This window comes from Hyaena hyaena, unplaced genomic scaffold (genome assembly GCF_003009895.1).
Source record: "Hyaena hyaena isolate Hyena2069 unplaced genomic scaffold, ASM300989v1 scaffold_295, whole genome shotgun sequence".
In the NCBI taxonomy this organism is placed as follows: domain Eukaryota; kingdom Metazoa; phylum Chordata; class Mammalia; order Carnivora; family Hyaenidae; genus Hyaena; species Hyaena hyaena.
Genome location: NW_024080928.1, coordinates 503,022 through 527,529, shown reverse-complemented (window position 1 = coordinate 527,529; position 24,508 = coordinate 503,022). Strand labels below are relative to the sequence as shown.

Genomic DNA, 24,508 nt, shown 5'->3' with positions numbered 1-24,508 from the left:
CCTACCTGATGCCCAAGACAGAAGATCCAAGTTTCTAAGAATATTTTTCATGGCTCTGATCTACGTATAATGTTTCTTTATTTAAGCTCCTATAGGAGCTTCAGCAGCAGTGAGAAAAAAATAGCTTTGTCACTGAAGCTGTGCCGTTTTGAGAAAACTCTGGGTCTCAGTTTCTAGATCTTTAAAATCAGGGGTTTGGGACAGATGACTTGTAAAGTAACTCAAAGTTCTAACACACTACGAGCCTAAGAGTCTATATTTTCCACATTTCTGTTTTGTGGGCATGAAGAACCGTGCATCTTCAGTTCTACAGCTGTTCAAGCAGTCCAAGTGAGGACTTGACAAGAGAACCAGAAATGGTTGTCCTGGTCAACTTGACTGTACACCCTTTCATAGGTTTGGTATTGAAGGGGAGCCCGAAATAAGCGAGGAAAAAGACAGTGAGGGGGAGAGAAAAATGAACCGGTAGGAGAACTCTGGAATGATCAGCGCCTGGTCGGAATTTGTGGAAACCCTCCATCAGGCACAAACTGGACACTTGCCAAGTTTTTGATGATTGACTGACGTGAAAGTTAAAACCACCCAAAGAAGATGCAGACCAGGATTCTCCTCTCTCCCCCACTGAATGCCAACAGTGGCACAATCCTGCCCTACAAGTAAATACAATGGAGCCCACCGACTTTGCTGGTGTTTAGGACGAAACTAATACTTGCGTTGTTGCATCTGGCTCTTACACCATGAATTCACGTTTGGGGGTCCTGATTTGACCTTTAGTATAATGAAGGCAGAAACATGGAACACAAGGGACTGTGCTTTTATAAGGAGGGGATTAAGTTTTAAATTCTTACATGAGATGCAAGCCATTTAGAGCTAAAATTACCCCCGGGAAACCTCTTAAATTATCCTTAAAGCACAATATACACGATTTTGTATATGCAAGCCTATACAATAATATGGATGTGTGAATATTTTATATGTGTAATAATGTATAATGTGATAGATAACATTTATGAAAATAAAATTGTATATGCCTTTCTCCTTTTTGCCATATATATATATATATATATATATATAGTTAAAATTTGCAGAAGTTACATGTATATATAATGAACTCTGTTGAATTAGAAGAAGCACTGGCCAAGGAGTTCTACAAGTGTCACTTGAGGCAAATCATTTAACCTATCTGAACTTTAGTTGCCTCATCAATGAAAAGAGAAAGATATATCGAACATTCATTTTTCTTTGACTCAAAGTCAAAGGGGTGTGAGTTTTACAGAAATGAATTTCTTCAGAATCATCCGTTCCAGGAATTTGCATTTCTTTTTTTGGTCTAGAATTCATTCACTTGACTAGGTTTACCCAGACGGTGACTATAACATAGATTTGATTCTAAACCTCCCACCCACAAAAGGGGCCCCATAATGGACCGTTCGTGGGTGAAACAAATTCCTCAGAAGAGACTGTCTCTTTCCTTCCAACAACATCCTCTCCTCTGAAGTGCAAGGGCCTTGTGAGTGATAAGTGCATGAAAGAATAGTTGTTTACAACATTCCTTCCTGAAAATGTTCAAACCAAAAATTGGAAAAGTTTTACTGAATGACAGCTTGTAAATGACCTGGTCAACAAAAATCCATTCGTGCTTCAGCCTTTAAACCTCCTGAATCCAAAATAAACCCAGCAAGAAATGCGCTGTGCTTGTCTGCAGCCCTAAATTATCCAGTTTCCAAAAGCACGCATTGGGGTAGAGTTAATAGCTGTGAAAGGTGTATCTACATGCTTCTCTTCTAAGACACTGATGCTATAGATTCGCTATACTTTTGTATTTTCCCTTAGTGATGGATCCTTCTTCCAGTCTTTGTATGTCCTTTAAAAGCTGTGCACGGCCTAAATTTCTGGCACTCCCTAAATCGCTTCAGATGCCTACTCCCTGTCTACCTATTAGCCACACTGGAGGAGGCAAAGCTGGAGTAGTTCATTTCCTTCTTGAGACTCCCTATCATTCTGAAGTCCTCTTCCCCTTTGGAAAAAAGAGCTTGGGCGTTAAAGACAGACTCGAGATCACATCCTGCTCTATCATTCAGTGACTAGTCAAGTGACAAGCCATTTCACTCCTGGGGGCCTGCACAATGAGGCTGGCTACCCTTACTACAACTCTGTCCCCTACCTCCAGTTCTCTGGGTACCCCTAACCTTGTTCTAGTTTTCCTTTTTTTCCATAGAACTTTTCACTGAACATATTATATAATTTATTGTTTTACTTATTTAACTCCTTTCCTCAGAATATGAACTCCACGAGGTAATAGATTTTTGATCACTGACATTCTCAAAAGCCAAGAACAGTGCCTGACACATAGCAGGTGTTCAGTAAATACTTGTGCTTTTTTAACTTCTTTATTAATGTTTTTTATTTATCTTTGAGAGACAGAGAGAGACAGAGCGAGCAGGGGAGGGTCAGAGAGAGAGAGGGAGATACAGAATCCGAAGACAGGCTCCAGGCTCTGAGCTAGCTGTCGGCACAGAGACCAATGCGAGGCTCGAACCCATGAACCGTGAGATCATGACCTGAGCCGAAGTCGGACGCTTAACCGACTGAGCCACCCAGGTGTCCCAATAAATACTTGTTAAAGGAACGAATTAAGAGAGTCACTCAGGAAATAAATAACTGAAATTATTTTTTTAAACATCTCTGCCCTTCTTGTTCCAAGTCTGTCTTAAAGGAAGAGTATCTTGTTTTTCTCTATACAAGGACTTAGCTATGAGTACTTATCTCTCCCACATCTTAGTGAATATAGAGCATAAAGAACAGCACTCTGCCGAGAATTATGAACTTCTGTGAGTATGGACAATTAAGGAGCCTAGGACCTTTATCATAACATAGCTCCTAGATATAAAGAAATAAAGTGTGAAATCTGGTTTTATCTGGAAATTTCAATCCTAGCTAATGGAAGTATGCATACCCACTTTGTACCAGCAACTGAGGGAAGAAACTTAAGGGTGCAACTGAAATTATTAAAATGCTGGGAATGAGGGGCGCCTGGGTGGCTTAGTCGGTTAAGCGTCCGAGTTTCGCTTAGGTCATGATCTCGCAGTTCGTGGGTTCCGGCCCCGCGTCGGGCTCTGTGCTGACTGCCAGCTCAGAGCCTGGAGCTTGTTTCAGTCTGTGACTCCCTCTCTCTCTGACCCTCCCCTGCTCACACTGTCTCTCTCTCTCTCTCCTAGAAATAAATAAAACATTAAAAAAAAAAAAAAAGAACCACCCTTTAAAAAATAAATAAATAAATAAAATAAAATAAAATGCTGGGAATGAGATTCTGGTCCATTTTACCCTGTGTCAACTCCAGTCATGTACATGGAGTCTATAAGATGTCTCGTTTATACTGATGGTGTGGTGGGAGGTTCAATTACAGAATAATGACTCCCCCACTTCTTAAAGCTCCATCCCTCTGTAATGCTAACTTACCTAGGCTTCCAGAGGCCACACTTCTCCTTTTGTGCCACTCCAATCTCCTTGGCATCATCCTTTTTATTTACCACAATCATAGAAGTGCTCGTTCTAACCTTTGGTCTTTGGAATTCGGATATCAGAATTTAAGGAGGCATCCTTTCCTACCTGCTATAGGTTGCCTGTTACACTTAACTTGATTTTTTAATACTTTGGGTGCACAAGCCATTGATGAATTCTATTTCTCTCGCACTACCCCTTCTTCTGCCCTCTCTCTATCCTCCCATCTCTCTTTTCTCCTCACTGACTACAGGATATTTTACACCAGAAATCACATTTTAACCTACATTTTCATGAACTGAGGTATAAGAATATAGAGTCAAGGTATAAGAATATAGGGGCTTCCTGGGAGTAAGCAATTAGAAGAGAGGAAGGCTGATAGCTCCATGATACTAGGACAGAAGCAGGGAAAGGGGCAGATGAGAAGAGCCCTCTTGGGGCCTCAAAGATTGTTGTACCCTGCCCCTGCAAAAGAGACCAACTTTAATGGGATCAGATTGTGGAGCTATTTGTAAGCCTGGGACATTGTTAAAAACAATAGCACAATCAGCTAGCAATTAGTGAAGGCTAATAGCTGGGTCTGGTACAAATAGAGGCAGATGGTGGGGGGGTGGGTACTTGGGTGGCTCAGTTGGTTGAACATCTGACTCAATTTGGGCTCAGGTCACGATCCCAGGGTCGTGAGATGGAGCCCTGAGTCAGGCTCTGCTCTGTGTGTAGAGCCTACTTAAGATTCTCTGTCCCCCTCTGCCCCTCTCCCCAACTTGTGAGTGCTCTCTCTCACACACTCTCTCTCTCTAAAAAATCAAATAGAGGCAGATGGGCAAAAGCTTAAAGGGGAAATCAGGGAAAGAGACAGAGAGCCTACCTAAAGCTACAACGGCCCCAGTAATCAGGGAAATTGTGTACATGCTCTTCACCCTGTAAAAAGTGACATCAGAGACCACACACGGAGAGGTCACAGACGTCACTGAACTAGTCAAGACAAGCACTAAACAAATAAATGAGCAAAGAAGCAAATAACAACAGCAAGCCCCAGAGGAGCATGGGAATAACTATCTAGAGGTACTACATTACTTAAAATACCCAGTTTTCTACCAAAAAGTTATAAGACATGCAAGAAAAAAATACACAGGGGAAAACAAACAGGCAATAGAAACTGCCTTTGAGGGGACTAGATGTTGACTTAGCAGATTTCAAAGTAACTATTATAAATATGTTCAAAGACGGATATATATATATAAAACACACCACTCAACCAGAATGGAATACATTTTCTTCTCAAGAGCACATGGAGCATTCAGACCATATGTTAGGCCAAAAAAAGCCTCGCTGGGATGCCAGGCTGATCAGTGGAGCATGCAACTCTTGATCTCAGGGTTGTAAGTTCGAGCCCCATGTTGGGTGCAGAAATTACTTAAAAAAATAAAACCTTAGGGGTGCCTGGGTAGCTCAGTTCATTAAATATCTGACTCTTGATTTTGGCTCAAGTAAGGATCTCACAGTCATGAGATCAAGCACCTAGTTGGGCTACATGCTGGGCATGGCGTCTGCTTAAGATTCTCTCTCTCTCTCTCTCTCTCTCTCTCTCTCTCTTTCTCTCTCTATCCCTCTGCCCCTCCTCCACTCATTCTCTCTCCCTCTCTCCCCTACATTCTCTCTCTCTCTCTACAAAAAAATTCCAAAGCTTAAAAAATAGCCTTGTTATGTTTTAAAAGGATTTAAATCATGTAAAGTATGTTCTCCAACCAAAACTGAATTAAATTGGATCATTAAGAGAAAGAAATATGGGAAACTCACAAATATGCAGAAATTAAATAACACACTCCTAAATAATCACAAGGAAGTTGGAAAATACTTTGCGATGAATGAAAATGAAAGCACAACACAGCAACACTTAACAGGATGGAGCTAAAGTAATACTTAGAAGGAAATTTATAGCTTCATTATGAAAGGCAAGAGAGCTCAAATCATGACATTACCTTTCACTTTAAGAAAGCAGAAAAAGAAGAGCAAACTAAATCTAAAACAAGCAGAAAGAAGGAAATAATAAAGATTAGAGACAAATAAATGAAGGAGAGAATAGAAAATAATAAAGGAAGTCAATAAAACCAAAAGTTGGTTCTTTGAAAAGCTCAATTAAATTGACAATCCTTGGTGAGACTGACCAAGAAAAAAATAGAGAGACTCAAATTACCAAAATTAGGAATAAAAGAGATGACATCACTACTGACTTTACATATATTTAAATACACATATATACTACAAGCAACTTCAGGTCAACAAATTAGATAAATTAGATGAAATGGACAAATTCCAAGTAGATAAATGAGGATGACTACCAAGATGCAAACTACTCAAAAAGAAATAAAAAATCTGAATAGAACTATAGCAAGAAAGAAGGGTGTGAATTAAGTTTTAAACTCCCTACAAAGAGGGCACCTGGGCAGCTCAATTGGTTAAGCATTCAACTTCGTCTCAGGTCATGATGTCGCGGTCCATGAGTTCAAGCCCTGTTTTGGGTTCCGTGCTGACAGTTCAGAGCCTGGAGTCGGCTTCAGATTCTGTGTACCTCTCTCTCTCTGCCCCTCTCCCACTCATACCCTGTCTTTGTGTCTGTGGTGGGAGGTAGGGGGTCTAACTTTATTCTCTTACATGTTCCTGGTAGAAATTGACAAGATGATCCTAAAGTTCATATGGAAATTCAAGGGACCCAGAACAGTCAAAGCAATCTTGAAAAAAAATGGAGAACCCATACTTCCCAATTTCAAATTTCTCCAAAGCTATAGTAATCAAAACTGTGTAGTGCTGATGTAAAGATAGAACATAAAAATCAGGAAGTAGAATTAAGGGTCTAGAAATAAACCTTCATATTTATGGCCACTTGATTCTTTATGAATGACAAGAAACTTCAATGAGAAGAGTCTTTTTAAGAAATGGTGCTGGGAGAGGCACGCCTGGCTGGTTCAGTCAATTACTTAAATTAAAAATAAAACTTAGTGGTTCAGTCAGCTGAGCATCTGACCTCAGTTCAGGTCACAATCTCATCAATCATGAGTTTGAGCCCCACATTGGGCTCTATTTCCCCTTCTCTCTGTCCCTCCCCAGCTCATGCTTCCTCTCTGTCTCAAAAATTAATAAAAACATCAAAAAAATTTTTTTAACTTTAAAAGAATAAGAAATGGTGCTAGGATAACTGGATATCCACATGTAAGAGAATAAAGTTAGACCCCCTACCTCCCACCACAGACAAAAATTAACTCAAAATGTATTAGACACCTAAATATAAGAGCTTAATCTATAAAATTCTTAGAAGATATATGAATAAATCTTCATGACTTTGGGTTAGGCAATGGCTTCTAATTTATACCTAATACCAAAAACACAAGCAAAAAAGAAAAAAAGGTATTAGATTTCATCAAAATTAAAACATTTATGCTGTCAATAATACTATCAAGAGAGAGAAAAGATAGCCCACAGAATAGGAACGCATATAGGCTAACATTATATCTGATAAGGGTTTTATATATGTAAAGAATTCTTATAATACAATAAAAATATAAATAACTCAATTTTTTAAAAAAATTTTTAGGGTGCCTGGGTGGCTCAGTCGGTTGAACATCTGACTTCAGCTCAGGTCATGATCTCACGGTTCATGGGTTCGAACCCCACGTCGGGCTCTGTACTGACAGCTTAGAGCCTAGAGCCTGCTTCAGATTCTGTGTCTCCCTCTCTTTCTGCCCCTCCCCTGTTCATGATCTCTCTATCTCTCTCTGTCTCTCTCTGTCTCTCTCTTTCAAAAATAAATAAACATTTTTAAAAACTTAAAGTCTTTTTTTTTTTTTTTTTAGCATTTATTTATTTCTGAGAGACAGAGTGCAAGCAGGGGAGGGGCAGAGAGAGAGGGAGACACAGAATCCTAAGCAGGCTCCAGGCTCTGAGCTGTCAGCACAGAGCCTGATGTGGGGCTCGAAACCACGAACCATGAGATCATGACCTGAGCTAAAGTCAGACCCTCAGCCAACTGAGCCACCCAGGCGCCCCAAATAACTCAGTTTTTTAAATGAGCAAAGGATCTGAATAGATATTTCTCTAAATAAGACATAAAGATGGCCAATTAGCACATGAAAAGACGCTCAACATCATTAATCAATAGAAAAATGCCAAAAACCACAACAAATCAAAACCACAATGAGATTCCACCTCATACCCACTAGGATGGCCACAATCAAAAGGACAGATGTGAAGAAATTGGAACCTTCAAACAGTAGTGATGGAAATGTAAAATGGCGTAGTCACTTGGGAAAAGTTTCAAGTTTCTTAAAATGTTCAAGTTAGAATTATCTTATGACCAAGCAATTCCACTCCTAGATATATACCAAAGAGAAAGGAAAATGTATGTCCACACAAAAACATGTCTGTGAATGTTTATAGCAACATTATTCATAATAGCCAAAAAGTGGAAATTCAAATGTCTTCCCACTGATGAATGAATAAACAAAATGTGGTATATCCACACAATAGAAAATTATTTAGTAATAAAAAGAAACAAGGTACCGAAACATCTTACAGCATGGATGAACTTCAAAACACTGGGCTAAATAAAAAAAAATAAAAAAAAAAAAAGCCCAACACAAAGGATCACATATTGTATGGGTCTATTTCTAGAACATGGGTAGGACAAATAAATCTATAAAGACCAAAAGCAGATTAGTGGTTGCCTAAGGCTGTGGGAGGGGGTGTCTGGGGAGGGAATGGAGAGTGACTGGTAATAGGTATGGGATTTCTTTTTTGGGTGATGAAAATGTTCTAAAATTAAATTATGATGACAGTTGCACAACACGGACTAAACCAAAACCACTGAATTATATACTTTAAATGAGTGAATGAGTGAATTATATCTCAATGAAACTATTAAAAGTATACTGACAAATTCTGAAAGAAGAGTATGATCTACTTATAAAGTTCAGTCACTTTCCTTTGTATATACTAAGAGAGACAACATCATCCATGTTGCATCTTTTTTGCTACCTTGGCAAATACTCTGATTACCTACCTGTTCCCATTCATGCTTTGTCAACTGCTCAGAAAGGGATGAACTTGATGTGACTTCCCAAGGCATAACCGTTGCATTTATTTTGTGTTTCTTTGACTTGGTATCGTGGCCTCCATCTAAGGGAACTGGTGGCATCAGCACAGATTTCATCTGCAAAACAAATTCGCTCTTTAGTCAAACCCTAGGTTTCATGCGCTGCAGACAGAAACTTAGTGCTAGCTGCCACTCTGTCTATATCATCGTGCCTCAACCTCAATGAAAAACACCCGGTCACCTTTTCCATCTCACCCACCACTTTTATCTCATTGATTCACTGATCTCTATAAAGTGGGCCTGTTACATTCTGTTCGTACATTTTTTAACTAGAGACATTGCCCTTCAGGCATGTCTGTTTGAGTTTCTAAAGTCCCCCGGAGGCAGAGATGTCAGTGCTAGACATGTCCAGAGGTCTAATCACAGGAAATGGAAGGTGCTCAGGGAAAACTCGTCTCCCTCTGAGCCTTCACCTACACACGGGGCTAAGAGAGAGTCAATAAGCTTTAAATTCAGAAACACCTCTTGTGAGGGTGGCTGCTTTTCCTGTTGTTGTGTTTTCCAGGAGATATGGGAGAAAATACATTTGTGTTCAGGAAAGTTCTCCAAAGGGACAGAGGTTGAAAACTTTGAAAGCCTTCAACTTCCATGCCATGTAATTCACAATCTGACCCTGCCAGCAACAGGTCTAATCCTGGCAACAAAGGTGATGCATTCTCTGGAAAGTAAAATGTCTTTCTGATAGTAAAATGCCTATTACAATCCCTTCTGTGTTCCCTTACTTAAACTAAGACTCTAATCTTATACTTGTTTCTTCATAATACCATACCTTTATATAAAACAATTGGAAACAACACTTCTGTTAATGGTAGGCACTTTGTCACTTCTGTAAACCAGGGTGTATACAAAATCTTACCCTTAGTTTTTAAAAATAAGATTGAATCTTATTCTAAGGTCTTGTCATATTGAGATGGTTGGAAATTCCATCTCAGCTATTATTAGTGAGTTCACAGCCTAGCCTCCCATCTCTCCCCAGCAAATATCCCCAGGTCCTGACCAGAGCAGAATATTCTGGGAGGCCACTCTAGATGTGGGTCCACACAACTTCTGATAAGCTCAATGGACAAGGCCATATGGACTCTTGTACAAGTGGCTCTGCTGTTTCCAAGGCCACTTGGGATCAAGATACTTTGCCCCAACCCCCCCCCCTAAGGCACCACACCATCATTTTCTCCTGGGAGCCCTACTAGTCAACCCTTTCTATACCACCTGCCAGGGAATTTAAAGAATACTAAACCAGAGTCTTGTAAAATCTTCCTTCTCTGTCCCTCTGCATTGACACCCCCCCCCAACTCACCCACCTTATAAAATGCCTTTAATGAACCCAGAAGGAGGTTTTTATCAGGTTCCCCCATCCTACCCCACCCCATTAACAATTATACCATGCCGGGAGCCGCACGGGCCTCTCTGGATGGCAGTCACAGCAAGGATATGGCAACGTTTGCAGCTCCTGCCATGAGAAATGAAAACTGGTATCTCCTTCTGCTACTACTGGCTCATGTTGGATATAAGCCTGCTGGTATTGACCAGGCCTCACAATATTCCAGATCAGACCCATATTCTGAATACAGATACCTCATAAGGAAAAGCATATTCCTGCCTTTACAAAAGAGATTTTAGATGAAAGCTCTATGCGCGATGTCAAAAGGCTCTTCCTATGGGCCTTGCAGTTCTGAGACTTAGGGGGTTAAGAACACAAGAGTTACAATTGAGCCTGGCCCCGAGACAAAGAGCCTAATTTAAAGTTAAGGTACAGATAAGGGCAGAACATCGTTACTACATATATCTTTGCTAATTGGTGAAACATAACAGTCCCTTCCTCAAGGCCTACTTTCCACAAACACCCTCCCTTACACTGGCAGCTGGGATGAGGATAGATAAGAGTAGCTAAAACATAACCCAGGGGCAAAAGACTGACCCATTCAGGGCCCCCATGATAGTTTCCACAAACAAACCAATTCAGAAACATTCCTCCTCTTGAGAGCCAGACAAAATACTCCTAGCTTATCTATATGCAATTTGACCTATATGTTATCCTGCTTTTCACTAAGAACATTCTGTTATTTCCTTGGTCGGAATAATTCTGCAATTGATATCACAAAAGGCCTCCCATTGTAAGAAATTCCTTTCTCTGACTTCATCTTGTTGCTGAGCCTTTACATAAAGACACAAAAACCGACAGGACAGAGATGCCTGCCTGGTGATCAGAAAGGATCTCGCTGACACTGTCCATCCTTCAGGGACCCCTGGACCTGCTGGAGCCGGCTCAGCCTCCAGCAGTACCACAACAACAGGTATAAACCAGGAAGCAGAGTCATCCCTACACGTAAAAGGGCCTTAAGGGATGGGAAGGTGGAGGTTGTAAAATTGCACTTGAAAATCTACTTTTATATTTCATCTAGTAGAGTTCTGAAGCCTTGAACCTACTACTTTCATTACAGTTCATTTATATTTAATACAAATATGTGCTGCCAGTTCAACCTCACTCTAGCAGGGATAGAAGATACATAAAGTACACATGTCAAATGTCTATGTTCAAGACCAGGCTTATGAGTAGATGGAATGATGATTCCCAAAGGGAGTGAAATTTGAGGTTTCCTGAGAAAATTCCTGGCCCAAAAACTTCTCTTCAGGGTATTTTTTGGTGACTAAAATTCAAACGTCGGGGGTGCCTAGGTGGCTCAGTCAATTAAACATCCAACTTTTGATTTTTGCACAGAGCCTGTTGGGACTCTCTCTCTCCCCCTCTCTGTGTACCCCCCACCACACTAGCATCTGTGCTCGCTCTCTCTCTCTCTCTCTGTCTTTCTCTCTCTCTCAAATAAATAAACTTAAAAAAAAAAAAAGATAATTCAAACCTCAGTTCCAAGTATCAAGAATGAGAGGAGAGAGTTGAAGGAGAGAGCTCGTGTTCAGAGGTTACTCTATGCTATTTTCTTCATCTAGATAATTATATTTAATCCTCCTAACAATTCCATATTTTAGGTATTTTTAGCTTCCACACACAGGTGCAGAAACTGAGGCTTTGAAAACTTTAGTACTTTGCCCGGTCACCCAGCCAGGAAGTGATGGAAGCAGGAAGTAGAGCTAGCTATGTCTGTGTGATGTCAGAGCCTCACGGAGTTTAGTAGGTCAAGGTGGCTCTCACCCTAGGGTCTCCACAGAGATAGTACTAGGCGTTCCAGAGCCATGCTCTTACTATCTCAAAAACTCTAGAGAGGGCTGGAGCCTCAGACTAACTCCAGGAAAGGAAAAGTTTTCAATCCAATCGACAGGTAGTGATGGCTGTGGTTGCTCAGCGCTGTTGTCTCAGGGCGGCGGTGGTAGAGCATTGAATTCCTGCCGTGTGCTTGCCAACATCGGACTGACAAAAACATCATGTTCCCTTGCTCTTGGCTAGAATCACATCCACTTGTTATGTTAACACTGACTACCTCGTGTTGATCAGAATGTTTTATTGGACTGATTATTTGCTGATATCATGAGAAAATGCATTAAAGGTAGGGTGAAAAATTTGTTGCAGTTGAGGTACTTTTGACAATAAAGGGAGGCACTATTAATAATCACACGAGGACAATAGGTGCAAGCCAGGAAACAGGGTCATGGCTGGGTTAGGCTTGGGAGGATGTATGTAAAATCACAACAGATTCAGTAAAGAGGTTGTAAAGAAGTTCTATACAGTTTTGTATGATGAGGTCTGCCTTGCTTTGGTCTTAAATCTCTTAGGAGATATCCAACAAGCAATGATTAAGTATTTACTACAACTTGGGTGCTGGAGCTACGTCAGTGAATTAGAGAAGCAGGGGAGGCTAGTAAACAGTACCCCAATTCTTTACTCAATTCTGATAACTGTTATGAAGGATATGTACAAGGGGCTTGTGAGCACATAGAAGGGGACCTGACCTAGTCTGGAGGTCATGGAAGACTTTCCAGAGGAGGGGTGCATTTAAGCTGAAATTTAAAGGATGCAAATTATCAATAATATTATCTTTCATATGTACGTAAAGGTGTAAGGGCTCCAGAAACTCAAGGTGAATTTCTGTCTATATCGAATTAAATTCCAGTAGACTCCACTTGCCTAGACTGGTTAGAAGCTGACTCTCAGTCTTGAGGGGTGAGGGTTCAGGTGTCTCACTAGGACCATAGGATCACCTGGTTCCAGAGCTGCTATCAGTGCTCATGCTCACGTGGCACCTCCCGTGCCCCTGGTCTGGGGGCTTTGGCCGGGCTCTGGTACAGGCAGAAGGTAATTCCAGGCACTCTGCTAGGCCCAGCCAATGGGGCCCTTCACTCCGTATGGGAGCTTGTCAGGCCACACACTGCCTCTTCCCTTGAAGGTTCTAGACACGTTCTTGCTCTGCTTCTGATGTACTTAATACGACTACTCAGGTTTAAAATATTCCACTCCCCAAATACCCCTGAGCAATTCGGAAGTATACGAGAAATCATATCAATTCAGAAATAAATTGCCGTATGCTTTCATTTATATGAGGCACCTAGAGTAGTCAAACTCAGAGACAGAAAGTAGAACGGGGGTCACCAGGGACTGGTGAGAGGGGAGAATGGAGAGTTGTTGTTTAATGGGTGTAGAGCTTTGGTTTGAGAAGTTGAAAAGTTCTGGAGATGGATGGTAGGGATGTCTGCACGACAGTGTGAATGTACTTAATGCCACTGAACAGTACACCGAAAATCGTATGTACATTTTACAACATTAATTAATTAGAAATTTTAATGTTTAAAAATCAGGATTTTTCATTTTTAGAAACTATATGAAATGTCAACATTTCTTCATTTTCCACTTTCATCATGAAGTTAAAATATTTCTTTTCCATATTTAGAAGTTACCCATTTAGTTACTTATCTTATAATCACAGATTTTCTTAAAATTTGTACTGATCTTTGCGGCGTACAACTACCAAAACACGAAAGAATACAAAATAATAAATGAAAAGAGGTATAAAACTCTGAGACAAGATTTATGTAAATGCTGCTTCTTACTTTGTGTCTTTCTATACGGTGGAGTAAATTCAAGTCCGTGGACTCTGATATCCCACCATGTATGACGAGGATTTCATTGTCAATGATTGTACCAATTGGGAGCCAGGTATAGACGTCCTCTAGAATTTGCAAGATTTTTTTCCCATGTATCTGTAAGTAAGAGCTTGAGTAAGTTTTGTGTTTCTGATAAGTTCGAGTTTATCACAAAAAGCAACAGTTATTATGCCACACAAAGGAAGTCTACACGGAGTTACTAACCCATCAGCGCACATTAATCCCGATACTTTCACATACTTTGGGGCCTTGCTGACCCTGGAGAGGAGACTTCCCCTCCCAGAGCTAGCTATAACTAATTCCTAGAAATCACAGATGAAATGCATATCATATGCAGGTGAGAGTGCCTTTCATATGCAAACCAACCAATCCAGAGATCACAGCCCCCAACCACCTCTGCTATAGGGCTCTGGCACTATAGGCCTCTATTCCCCTGCCTTAATCACCCTACAGACAGGTACCATACAACTAAACACAGCGCCTGTGCCCCAGAGCTTGCTGAAATTGTTCAAACTAGCCACTCCTAAACCCTGATCCCTTCCCACAGAAACCAAAATAAAGGCTCTTGCCCACGTTTCCCCCTCATTCTTTCTGCCTCTTGACCAACCCTGGTGCTTCCCCACATGCCCCCCCCCCTTCCCCCCTCATGCCTATGCTTCTAGGGAACTGTGAGTAAAACTCTTCCTTTATGACAGTCATTTCTGTATCTGCATGTTTTCCCATAGGGAGTAAAACAAATCCTGGGTACCTTGAAAACAAGAGAATATGTTCATATCTATGCTAAAACTTACACAAAAGTCACAATGAAAAAGCTCAGTTTAGTCCAGGAAGAAAATGAGTCCTCTACCATGGCCAGCACTTCCTGTTGTGCTTTGACTGTATCGGCATGGGGACTGACTAGTTTACTCATCACCCTTCCTAAAGGCTCTTTGTTTTAGTTCTATGTATAAACAGCAGAGAGAATGCAAAAAAAAAAAAAAAAAAGTATAGGAGTCTTACCTTATATTTATACAAAATTTCTTTTGTGAAGCCATACCTGAAAAAAACAATGGTATTTAAATGAATAAAATGTTGGTAACTCCTACCTACAGGAGTCACACCCAAAGGGGAGCCATTGAATCTCAGTATCACAAGAATCAAGAACTCAGGAAACTAGAGTTTAGATGAAACTATTACTTACCCAAGTCTTTGCTAGGCATGATGGGAAAGAACAAAAGCAGCCAATGACACCGTCCCTACCCCAAAGGAGCTTATAGTATAATTGGAGAAAGAAGATAAATTTTCATGAAACAATTACAAGGCAACTTAAGAAATATGTTGTAGGTATAGGATGTGTGGCTGCAAGTCCTCAGAGAAGTATGCTGTGGCACCTGGGGAAACTGTGTGGGAGAATGCTTTTCATTTAGATAGAATTTCCCGGACAGCCTAAATCTTATCGTATATGATTGAAGGTGCAGGAACAGGAGGATGGGGGGCGGGGGAGAGTGGACTGAGCCGAGACAAAGGAAAGCCTAGAAGATAATAAGTTGGCTCTTTGTATGCTCTCTGATAGAGTTCATGTAATGGCATTCAAGATTTTCCTAGAAACTGTCAGGAATTTTCATGCCTGAACAGCAGTCACTATGGGAGCTTTAATGATGGAAATCTTTTTTCATTGCTTTCATTGCCTTAGGATTGTAACATATATTCTTAAGGCCCAACACAGGAAAGTCAGAACACAGCACACTCATTCCAGGTTTCCATGCAAGTCCTGTCATGTCAGGCTTCTAGAGTGTAATGCTATGTTTTCCAAGAGGAATTCAGTCCTGCCCTCATCAACGACAGCTATGTTGTTAAATGCAGTGGACACCTTGCAGTCCTCATTTTTCTTGCCGTCTCTGAAATATTAAATATGGTTGACTACACCATCCTTCTGGAAAGCTTGTCTTCTCTTGGATTCTGTGACAATAAAACCTCTTGGTTTTCCTCATACCTTTCTGGGTATTCTAAATCCTTTGCAACTTTTTCTCTGTCTAGCCTTGAGTGCTGGGGTCCCCTCAGACTCTGTCCTAGGCCCTCTTCTCCTCTCACTTTCTCTTGTGGCAATTTCATCCTTGCCCAGAGCTTTGGTTACTATCTATGTGCCAATATTGCAGGACAATGCTGCAGGCCACACTTCGTTTCTGAGCTCTGGACACATACACTCAATTGTCTACTGAAAAGCACTTCAAATAACCTTAAGCCAAACTGAATTGGCAATTCTCTCTCATGCCAACCTTTTCCTCTTATCATGTTCCCAATATCTGTGAACAATGCCACTCTACTTCCCAATTCAAGCCTGGGATCTGAAGGTTACCCTTTATTCTCTCCTCGTTTGAATCATCATCGCCTAAACTCCTCTCGAATCTGTCTACTTCTTTGCATTTCCATCCCTACAACCCTTCCTATGTGAGGGAATCCATCATCTATCTCTTCAACTACTTCCTAAGCAGCCTCCCACATTCAAATATTTCTTCCTGCTGCATTTTAAAACACAAATTTTACGAGATCCTTCTATGATTTTTTTGTTGTTGGCCTTAGAAAAAAGTCCCAATTCATTTGCACAATCCAACCATTTCTTATGTCTCCAACCCTATTCGGGACCATTCTGTCTCTCAGTCGGTGCTCTTGCCCTCCTGAAGTGCTTTCATATCTCTCCATAAACTGTCCCCTCGCTGTGGAATGCCATTTCTCATCTACCACCATGGCCCTTTCTGAATTGCTTAATTTATCCCTTCAGGCCTCAAGCTAATGCCATACTTCTATGGGAGAACCTTCTGTCACCCCTCAGACAAGTTAGGCCCCCCACTTTACAAACTCATCACACTTGACAATCCTATTTCACATAAGTCTTCCCCACTAGATGTAAATTCTGTGAGGGCAGGAGCCACACCTCTTTCATTAACCATTACAGACACTAGATAAATATGATTGGCCAACTGAATAAATGCAGGGGTAAGTGGCATGCCCAAATAAAAGTACTGAGCTACAGTATATATAATGGACCTCTGATAACAGTCGGGGATTCTTTTTCATCATAGTCTCAGCATCTGCTTCCATACCTGAGAGTCAGAATTGAAACTCTATACTCAAGCCAGGTGCTGAAACTGCCCCAAAGACAAAACTAATCAGTTGCTGAGCTTTCATCAAGGCATCCAAAAGCCTAGGACCAAAAGCATGAGGCATATCATATGTCATGCCTTCTACTGCCCTAGAGCCAACTAGTAAAGGGGGGGTGAAGGAGGAAGAAAGGAGGGAAAGGGTAACACTTATCACCTACTGTGCCTTTCTGCAAAATTTGGGAAACCAGTTAACCAATCTTTGTTCCTCAGATCTCCAGTGAGTCAGATAGCTGAAATGCTATGTTACAGCTGTTCTCAAATATGTTTGTGAACAACTATGCCAGAAGCAATCACCATGTCATAAAAAATCTACACATCAGTGAAAAACACAGTACTAGTTTCTGAGACAACATCTGAGGCAAGCCACAAGAGTAGCCACAGATGATTTCACCTGAGCCTGCTCGTGGAAACTACCACGTCGCCAAAGCTCGCCTAACACATCCACCCAGGGAACAATTTGGCCTGTGATGGCAGGCATGGGAGGAAGAGAAAGAACATAACAGAAGGGAGAGGCAGGGACAGAACTGGAAGAAAAGACAGGAAGAGGACTCCAGAGTCATTTATACTCACTCAGTATAAGGCTGTGGTGTTAAATAGAGGTAAGAATTGAGGTCTCCCTTGAGACTCCCCTCATACCTACTTCTCTACAGTCACCTCTAACTCTCTGCTAGGAACTAAACATGGTGCTATTTTTCAGAATGGGAAACAACAGAGGAAATCTAAAGGCCTAGGTTACCTCAGATTCATCATAAAATCTTCATGGTTCCCTCTGTTCAAGTGCAGGTCATTGGGGTAGACAAGAAAACTCACAAACAGGATCATTAGGATCTCTATGGAATTTCTTCCTCGATCTACAAAATCCCCATTAAAAACATAGGAGTTGCTCTCTGAGGGGAGACCATTCTGTGGAAGGAGGAGAGGGGGAAAAACAAGCAGTTAAAAGAATGTACTTTTAAAGTAAGGCTTTGTATCTACTGTCCCTGTAAATATGGAGAAAAGAGACGGAGTCAGTTCCTCCACCAGGTGAGATCTGCTAACGAGCTAGTTTCACTCTTCAGGGCAGGCATCTCCTTCCTACAAGGGACCTTGGAAGCGAAACATTAGCTTGAGACAGGAAGATTCCGGGTGGTGGTGGGGAGGGAGGTGGGATGGTGACTGCTCATTCTACGCACTACCTACTATGAGTTTTCTCTGAAAGGAGCTGATTTTTGTCCTATCAAAAATGGCTACTCATCTCTTCCTTCTCCCTTGAAAAGAGAGAAACTTCCAGCCAAGGAAGAACACTGAACCAAGAGCCAAAAGTCTCTCATTCTAAGAGGCCCTGTGTTTAACTTCTTATGGCTGTGAATCCCTCAATTTGCAAAAAGGGGATGACACTATACCCACCCCCACCTCCCTCCCCACATCAAATGAGAGAATGAATTGGAAAATACCCAGCAAAATGTAAGGCACCATGCAACGGTGAGCAAGGCTGATGTATCACCAGTACACTCTGATACAATCACACCAGGTGTTGATAGCTGGCAGATACTGTGACTGCTTGCTGACCAGGTCTTAAATATTTTTATTATCACTCCTGGGCATGAGATAATACTCTTAAACACAGCGTTGGTACAAAAAAAGAACTGGGATCAGAACAAAGGCCTGGTCTTTATAACAGTTATTGATTCATTTACTTCTGTACTACTAAACTCGAAGACAAAACAAACATGCCATGCCTACCAGGTAGGGAAATGTTCGAGGGCATAGTGTAATAAATTCAAATGTTTAAAAAATACATTACAAAGAGAAAACTTTAAGTACTTATATATTCAAACGTATGCCCCCCGTTCAGAAAAGTTAACTCAGGAAATAATACCCATATTCTAGTTACATTAATCTTTTTCAAACTATTTTCAAAGTCCTCTTTTTTTAGATTTCAAACTACAAAAGAAATCATTACTTTATAGTCACCATCCTGGTTTTTAAATACATTTTAAGTTGTTCATATTAATATAGTAGAAATAGTTGAAAAAAGTATAATACAGGTTACAATATATGACTCAAAGGTTCCAAAAATCATCATGCAGTGTAATGTGTTCTGAAGAGAATTGGAAACAAACAAGCAAGCAAGCAAGCAAGCAAGCAAGCAGTAGTATAGTACCCTGGACCAGAAAAAGAAGACTTATTTGCTAGTCTGGCTTCATTATTATCTATTTGTCCTTGGGCAAGTTATTTAATCTTTTTGAGCTATAGTTTCCTCATCTGTAAAATGGGGATGATAAGTTCCATACTTAACCATATAGGGCTACTTTGGAACTCAAATGAGACTGTGTGTATACAACTGCAGGAAACCATAGAGTACCATACAAATGAAAAGATTCATTTGATTATGACCTCCATGTTATTTCTAATATTAAGATCCCATTATTTTATATTTTCTTATATAGTAATTCACATAACTTTATCACAGTATCACATTAGGCTTCAAGAGTATGAGCCAGTTGCAAAAATATAGGTTATTGCTTATCAAAACTTAACGAAAAATGGGAGGTTCTGCATGTCTGATGCTCTTCCTTCCCCCAGCCTTCACCAAGTGGGGATGAGTAACCCAGATGAATCTGAAGGCTGTTAGAGGTTATAGGCTCTCTTGGGATTCCAGGCCTGAAGGGGGCTAGCGGGGCAGCAGTAGAGAACCCTGGCATGAGAACATGGAGGAACTGGGTCTGAGGAGACCTGCATACCCCTTGATTAAAGGGTGGCCCTGATACAGAGCATGGGGGAGAGGGAGCTGGATCTTACTAGAAGAAAAGCGTAGGGAACTTTTTCCCTATTTCTGAAGCTAAAAGAAAACTAACACTTGAATTTAGGGCTACCTAGGAACATAGAGAATTCCTCTCCCACTCTTGATGCAGGAGTAGTACTTAAAGGGATCTAGTAATGAGAGAGAAGCAGACCCATCAGATCTGCTAAAGTTCTGTTCCCTAATGAGCTAGAATTGTTGAAGGAGACAGAGGACAACTTTATTTAAGAAAATAAAAGGACCACAAAATAAAGAACAAAAAGGCAATAATTCTTAGCATTTAAAATGTGCTATTCAGATTTAAAATATCAATAGATTAGAGATAATTAAAAGAAACAATGATTGGAAAATACATTATTGACCTGAAAGAATAGATGAAAAATCTCTTACACAGATTAAAAAGCAAAATGACGAAGATTGTAAGGAATGAGTAAGAAATTAGAGTTCAGAGCCAAGAGAACTAATACGCCAATTATAATTCCAGAATCAAGAAAGAGGAACAGATGGAGAAGAGGCAATAATTACAGAAATAAGAGAGGGAGATTTCTATGGTGAAAAAGAGACTTCATCCTGAAGTTTGAAAGAGCTTATGAATACTATGCACAATTGATGGGGGAGGGGGGGTGTCCCTATTACCTGGTAAAATTATTAGAAGCTGCTAGACAGAAAGAGCAAGTTACAAAGGGAAAAGGATCATCCTGGCATTAGACTTCTCATATGCAGCAGTGGTAAATAGAAGATGATGGAATAAATCTACAAATTAAAGAGAGAAAAGGACTATGAACCAAGAATTCTATATTGGCCAAGACATCATTAACTTCTTAGGGTGATAGAAAATATGTGCAGATGTGTAAAGGATCAAATATCAGCAACAACATTATCAGGGTGGAAGAAAGGTATATGTGAGTATGTAGTGATCTAATACCACAAAAACAATGAACATGTATTGACTGCGTGTTATGTGCTACATGCAATTTTAGATGCTAGTAACACAGAGGTAAATAATACAAAGTCCCTGCATCCCAGGAGCTTGGATTCAGAGAATATAGCACCCACATGCCCCATAGAGGAAAACACACAAGAAAATATTCTAACCAAATAACAGTACAGTACAAATAAAAAGTTCTTAAGCCAGGGAAAGATCCAAGAAGAAAGAATACAGAAGTGAACGATGAACCTTTCAATATATAATTCAATATGAATCAATAGTGATAATGTGGAACTTATATTTAAGTACTAATCAAGGATTCTAGAAATAGAAGAGACATACTATGAAGAAAAACCTAACAATGGTCAAGAACTAAAAATATGGCATGAGCAGTAAACTAGAATTTGCAGGGGAGCTCCACAAATCTCATCCAATGGGGGACATACATGGAAAGTGTGACAATAAATACATATATCTTACTGGATGAGAGAGAGTATAATGGAAGAAGAAAGTTATAGCTATTTGATAAATATATACACATGTTATTTATCAGAAATGTCAGGAATGGGAAGATAACCACTAACTAATGGAAAAGCACAGTAAAAATGCCAAAGAAGACAACAATAAAGAAAACTTTCCCAGAACAGCAAAAAGAAAAGGGAGAGGATGAAACAAAGTGAAGTAAATAGTAAACAGAGTAAAAGAAGAAAATTTTTCAAAAATATCTGTTGTTACACTAAATGTGAATGGGTTAAAATCTTCCATTAAAATACCAAGATTGCCAGACTATATTAAAGTACAAAACTCAGATATATATAGTTTGAGAGAAAAACACATTAAAAACAGATAAAGGGAGGTTGAAAACAAGGTAAAAACAACAAAAAGAAAACAAAAACGTAAATATTGATACTAGACAAAGTGAAATTTGGGATTAAAAGTGCTAAACATGATCACAAAGCAATAATACATAATAAAAGGTACTTCTAAAGAAGATACAATTAATGAACTTGTATTCAATAAACAAAAGAACAAGTTTTTGCTTCAAATATTTAACTACTATAGATGCAAGAAGAAATTGTTTAAACATACACAGTATTCATACTGAATTATTGTTTTAAAATAATGTCTACAAATTCTTGGCACTCTCTTGAAAAGATGAAGCCTAATTTCCCTCTTCTTGAATGTGGGTTGGATTTAGTGATTTGCTTCTTTGAATTGAGAAAAAAAAAAAGCAGGATTGATGGTATGCAACTTTGGAGACTAAGTCATAAAGATACTACAGCTTCCTGCCTGCTCACTCTTTTGCATCACTCACTCTGGGGAAAGCCAGATGCTATGCCATGAGAACACTCAGGTACCCTGTGGAGAGGCACATGTGGTTGGTCTGCCCATAGCCAGTGAGGAGCTGAAATGCTGTGCCTGTAGCCATGTGAGTTAGCAATCGTGGACATGGGTCTTTGAGCCGCAGTCAACCTTTCAGAGGACTGTAGCCCTGACCAATAGCTTGCCACCTCATGAGAGACCCTAAGCCAGAACGCTTCAGCTAAGCTGCACTCAAATTTCTGAGCCACAGAAACTGTGTGATATTAAATGTTTATAGTTTTAAGGCACTAAGTATTGGGGTAGCTTACAACACAGCAATATAGACATTTAGACAGATATATTAGGAACTAAATATGTGGAAAAACTGAATATTTAGGAGGACCTGGGTGGCTCAGTAGGTTAAGAATCAGACTTCAGCTCAGGTCATGATCTCATGGTTCATGAGTTCAAGCCCCACATGGGGTTCTCTGCTGTCAGCTCGGAGCCTGCTTTGGATCCTCTGTCTCCCTTCTCCCTGCCACTCCCCCGACTCACATGCACTTTCTCTCTCTCAATAAACATTTTAAAATATTGAATATTTACTCAGTGAACTTAATTTAATAAATGGATATCTGAAGAACTTGACATCCTACAAAAAGAGAGTACAATTAATTCTTCATATGTCCAAGGAGACTTTATGAGAATCAGTCATATACTTGATTTCCAAGAAACCCTGAATAAGTTCAAAATAATAAACATTTCATAGGACATAGTCTCATGCCATAATCCAATAAAATTTGAAATAATTAATAAAACTATGATTCAAAGAATTCTAGCTCCTTTAATTAAGATACTTGGAAATTAGAAATTATAGTCTTAATAAACATTAGATCAAAGAGAAAATTAAAAACAAACTTACAAATTCAATAGATGACTCAATTAAAACTAACATTAGAAAAGATGTATAGCCTTAAATGCCTTCATTATTAAAGAGGATGCACATGAAAGACTATTCATCTCAGGAAATTAGAAAAGGAACAATAAAATCAATCAAATAAAGATGAAAGCTAAAATTAATGAAATGGAAAACAAACAAAAAAGAAAAAAATACATAAAGCCAAAGGATGATTCTTTGAAATAATGAATAAAATTGATAAACTCATCATGAGCCTGATGGAGGATAAGCAAAAAAAGGAGGGAATTACAAAATATGCAAGATTAAAGAGTAGAAAAAAGACATAAAGACACAGAGAAGCAGATGAAAGAAGTACATACATGTAAACAATATAATGTAGACATCTATGATGTACTTTTACAGTCAAGAGAAATGGAGGATTTCCCTGAAAATAAGAACCTATCAGAACTGATTCAAAAGAAGTAAAAAACGTGAATAGTGCATCTCCTTGCGGTTTTATCGCAGAGCTCTATCCCTACTTTCTTTTTTTTCTTCTTCTCTTTTAATGTTTATTTTTGAAGGAGAGACAGAGCAAGAGTGGGGGAGGGGCAGAAAGAGAGTGAGACACAGAAACCGAAGCAGGCTCCAGGATCCACGCTGTCAGCACAGAGTCCAACATGGGGCTCAAACCCACGGACCACGAGATCATGACCTGCGCCCAAGTTGGACGCCCAACCAACTGAGCCACCCAGGTGCCCCAGCTCTATCTCCAGTTTCAAGAGCAAATGGTTTTAATGTTATTTAAACCAATGATTCATTCCCATCCTTGGCTGCACATTGAAATCGCTTGAGAGAGTTTTCAAAGTCCCCGGGTGGGGGCGCCCAGCTGGCTGAGTCTGAGGAGTATGGGACTCTTGATCTTGGGGTTGTGGGTTGGAGCACCATGTTGGGTATAGAGATTACTTAAGTAAATAAGACTTAAAATTTTTGTCCTTATTAAGTCCTCAAGTGTCCATCAGAGTCTCTGAGAGTAGGACTCACATTCAGTATTTTTTTTTTCCAATTCCTTTGGGTGATTACAGTGTCAAGTTTGAGAATCAGGGCCTTTAATTATTCCAAACCACAGAAAAAGATGAAAATCTTTTCAATTTACTTCATGAAACCAGCATAACCTTAATACCGAAATATTAGAAAAGCATTCAGTGGTCTAAAATTATATTTATTTCTATGTTTAATTTTTAATTTTATTTAGAGAGAACACACGCACATGTGCACGTGCACGTGCGTGAGTGGGGGAGGGAGAGCGAGGGAGAGAGTCTTAAGCTCCACGCTTAAGTGCAGACCCCAATGTGGGGCTCGAGCCCATGACCCCAGGATCATAACCTGAGCCGAAATCAAGAGTCAGATGCTCAACTGACTGAGCCACCCAGGTGCCTCACATTTATTATAAATAACTAAAATCATATTTATTATATCTGGATAATAAACATGTTTTCCACTAGGATGACAAATTTTCTTGTATTAGAAACTTCTCATCTCCAGTTCAACCAAACTTTGTAGGTATTTCACCTCTACTGTGAACAAAGAATAATGAATTCCTTTAGTCAAACCTAATTAATAGTAATGGTCACCTAGGTCATCCACCTTATATAGCACTGTTGACAATGGCGAGTTTTAACCTTTGCAAAAAATTACACATGTTGTCAAAAGACTAGGATTTGTGATAATGAAGTTCATTCAGTAGAATATGTCACAGTCT

General features: G+C 39.9%; 1 protein-coding gene across 3 annotated transcripts in view; it reads right to left on the bottom strand.

Moving 5' to 3' along the window:
- PPEF1 (protein phosphatase with EF-hand domain 1) overlaps positions 1–24,508 on the bottom strand; it is a 119,153-nt gene that overhangs the window by 23,729 nt on the left and 70,916 nt on the right. For all 3 annotated transcript variants that reach the window (XM_039247364.1, XM_039247363.1, XM_039247365.1), the window contains 4 exons: positions 17,579–17,745; positions 14,702–14,738; positions 13,649–13,798; positions 8,558–8,707 (listed from right to left, as the gene is read on the bottom strand). In XM_039247364.1, coding sequence (XP_039103295.1) covers positions 8,558–8,707; positions 13,649–13,798; positions 14,702–14,738; positions 17,579–17,745 — 504 coding nt within the window. The remainder of the gene's footprint in view (positions 1–8,557; positions 8,708–13,648; positions 13,799–14,701; positions 14,739–17,578; positions 17,746–24,508) is intronic.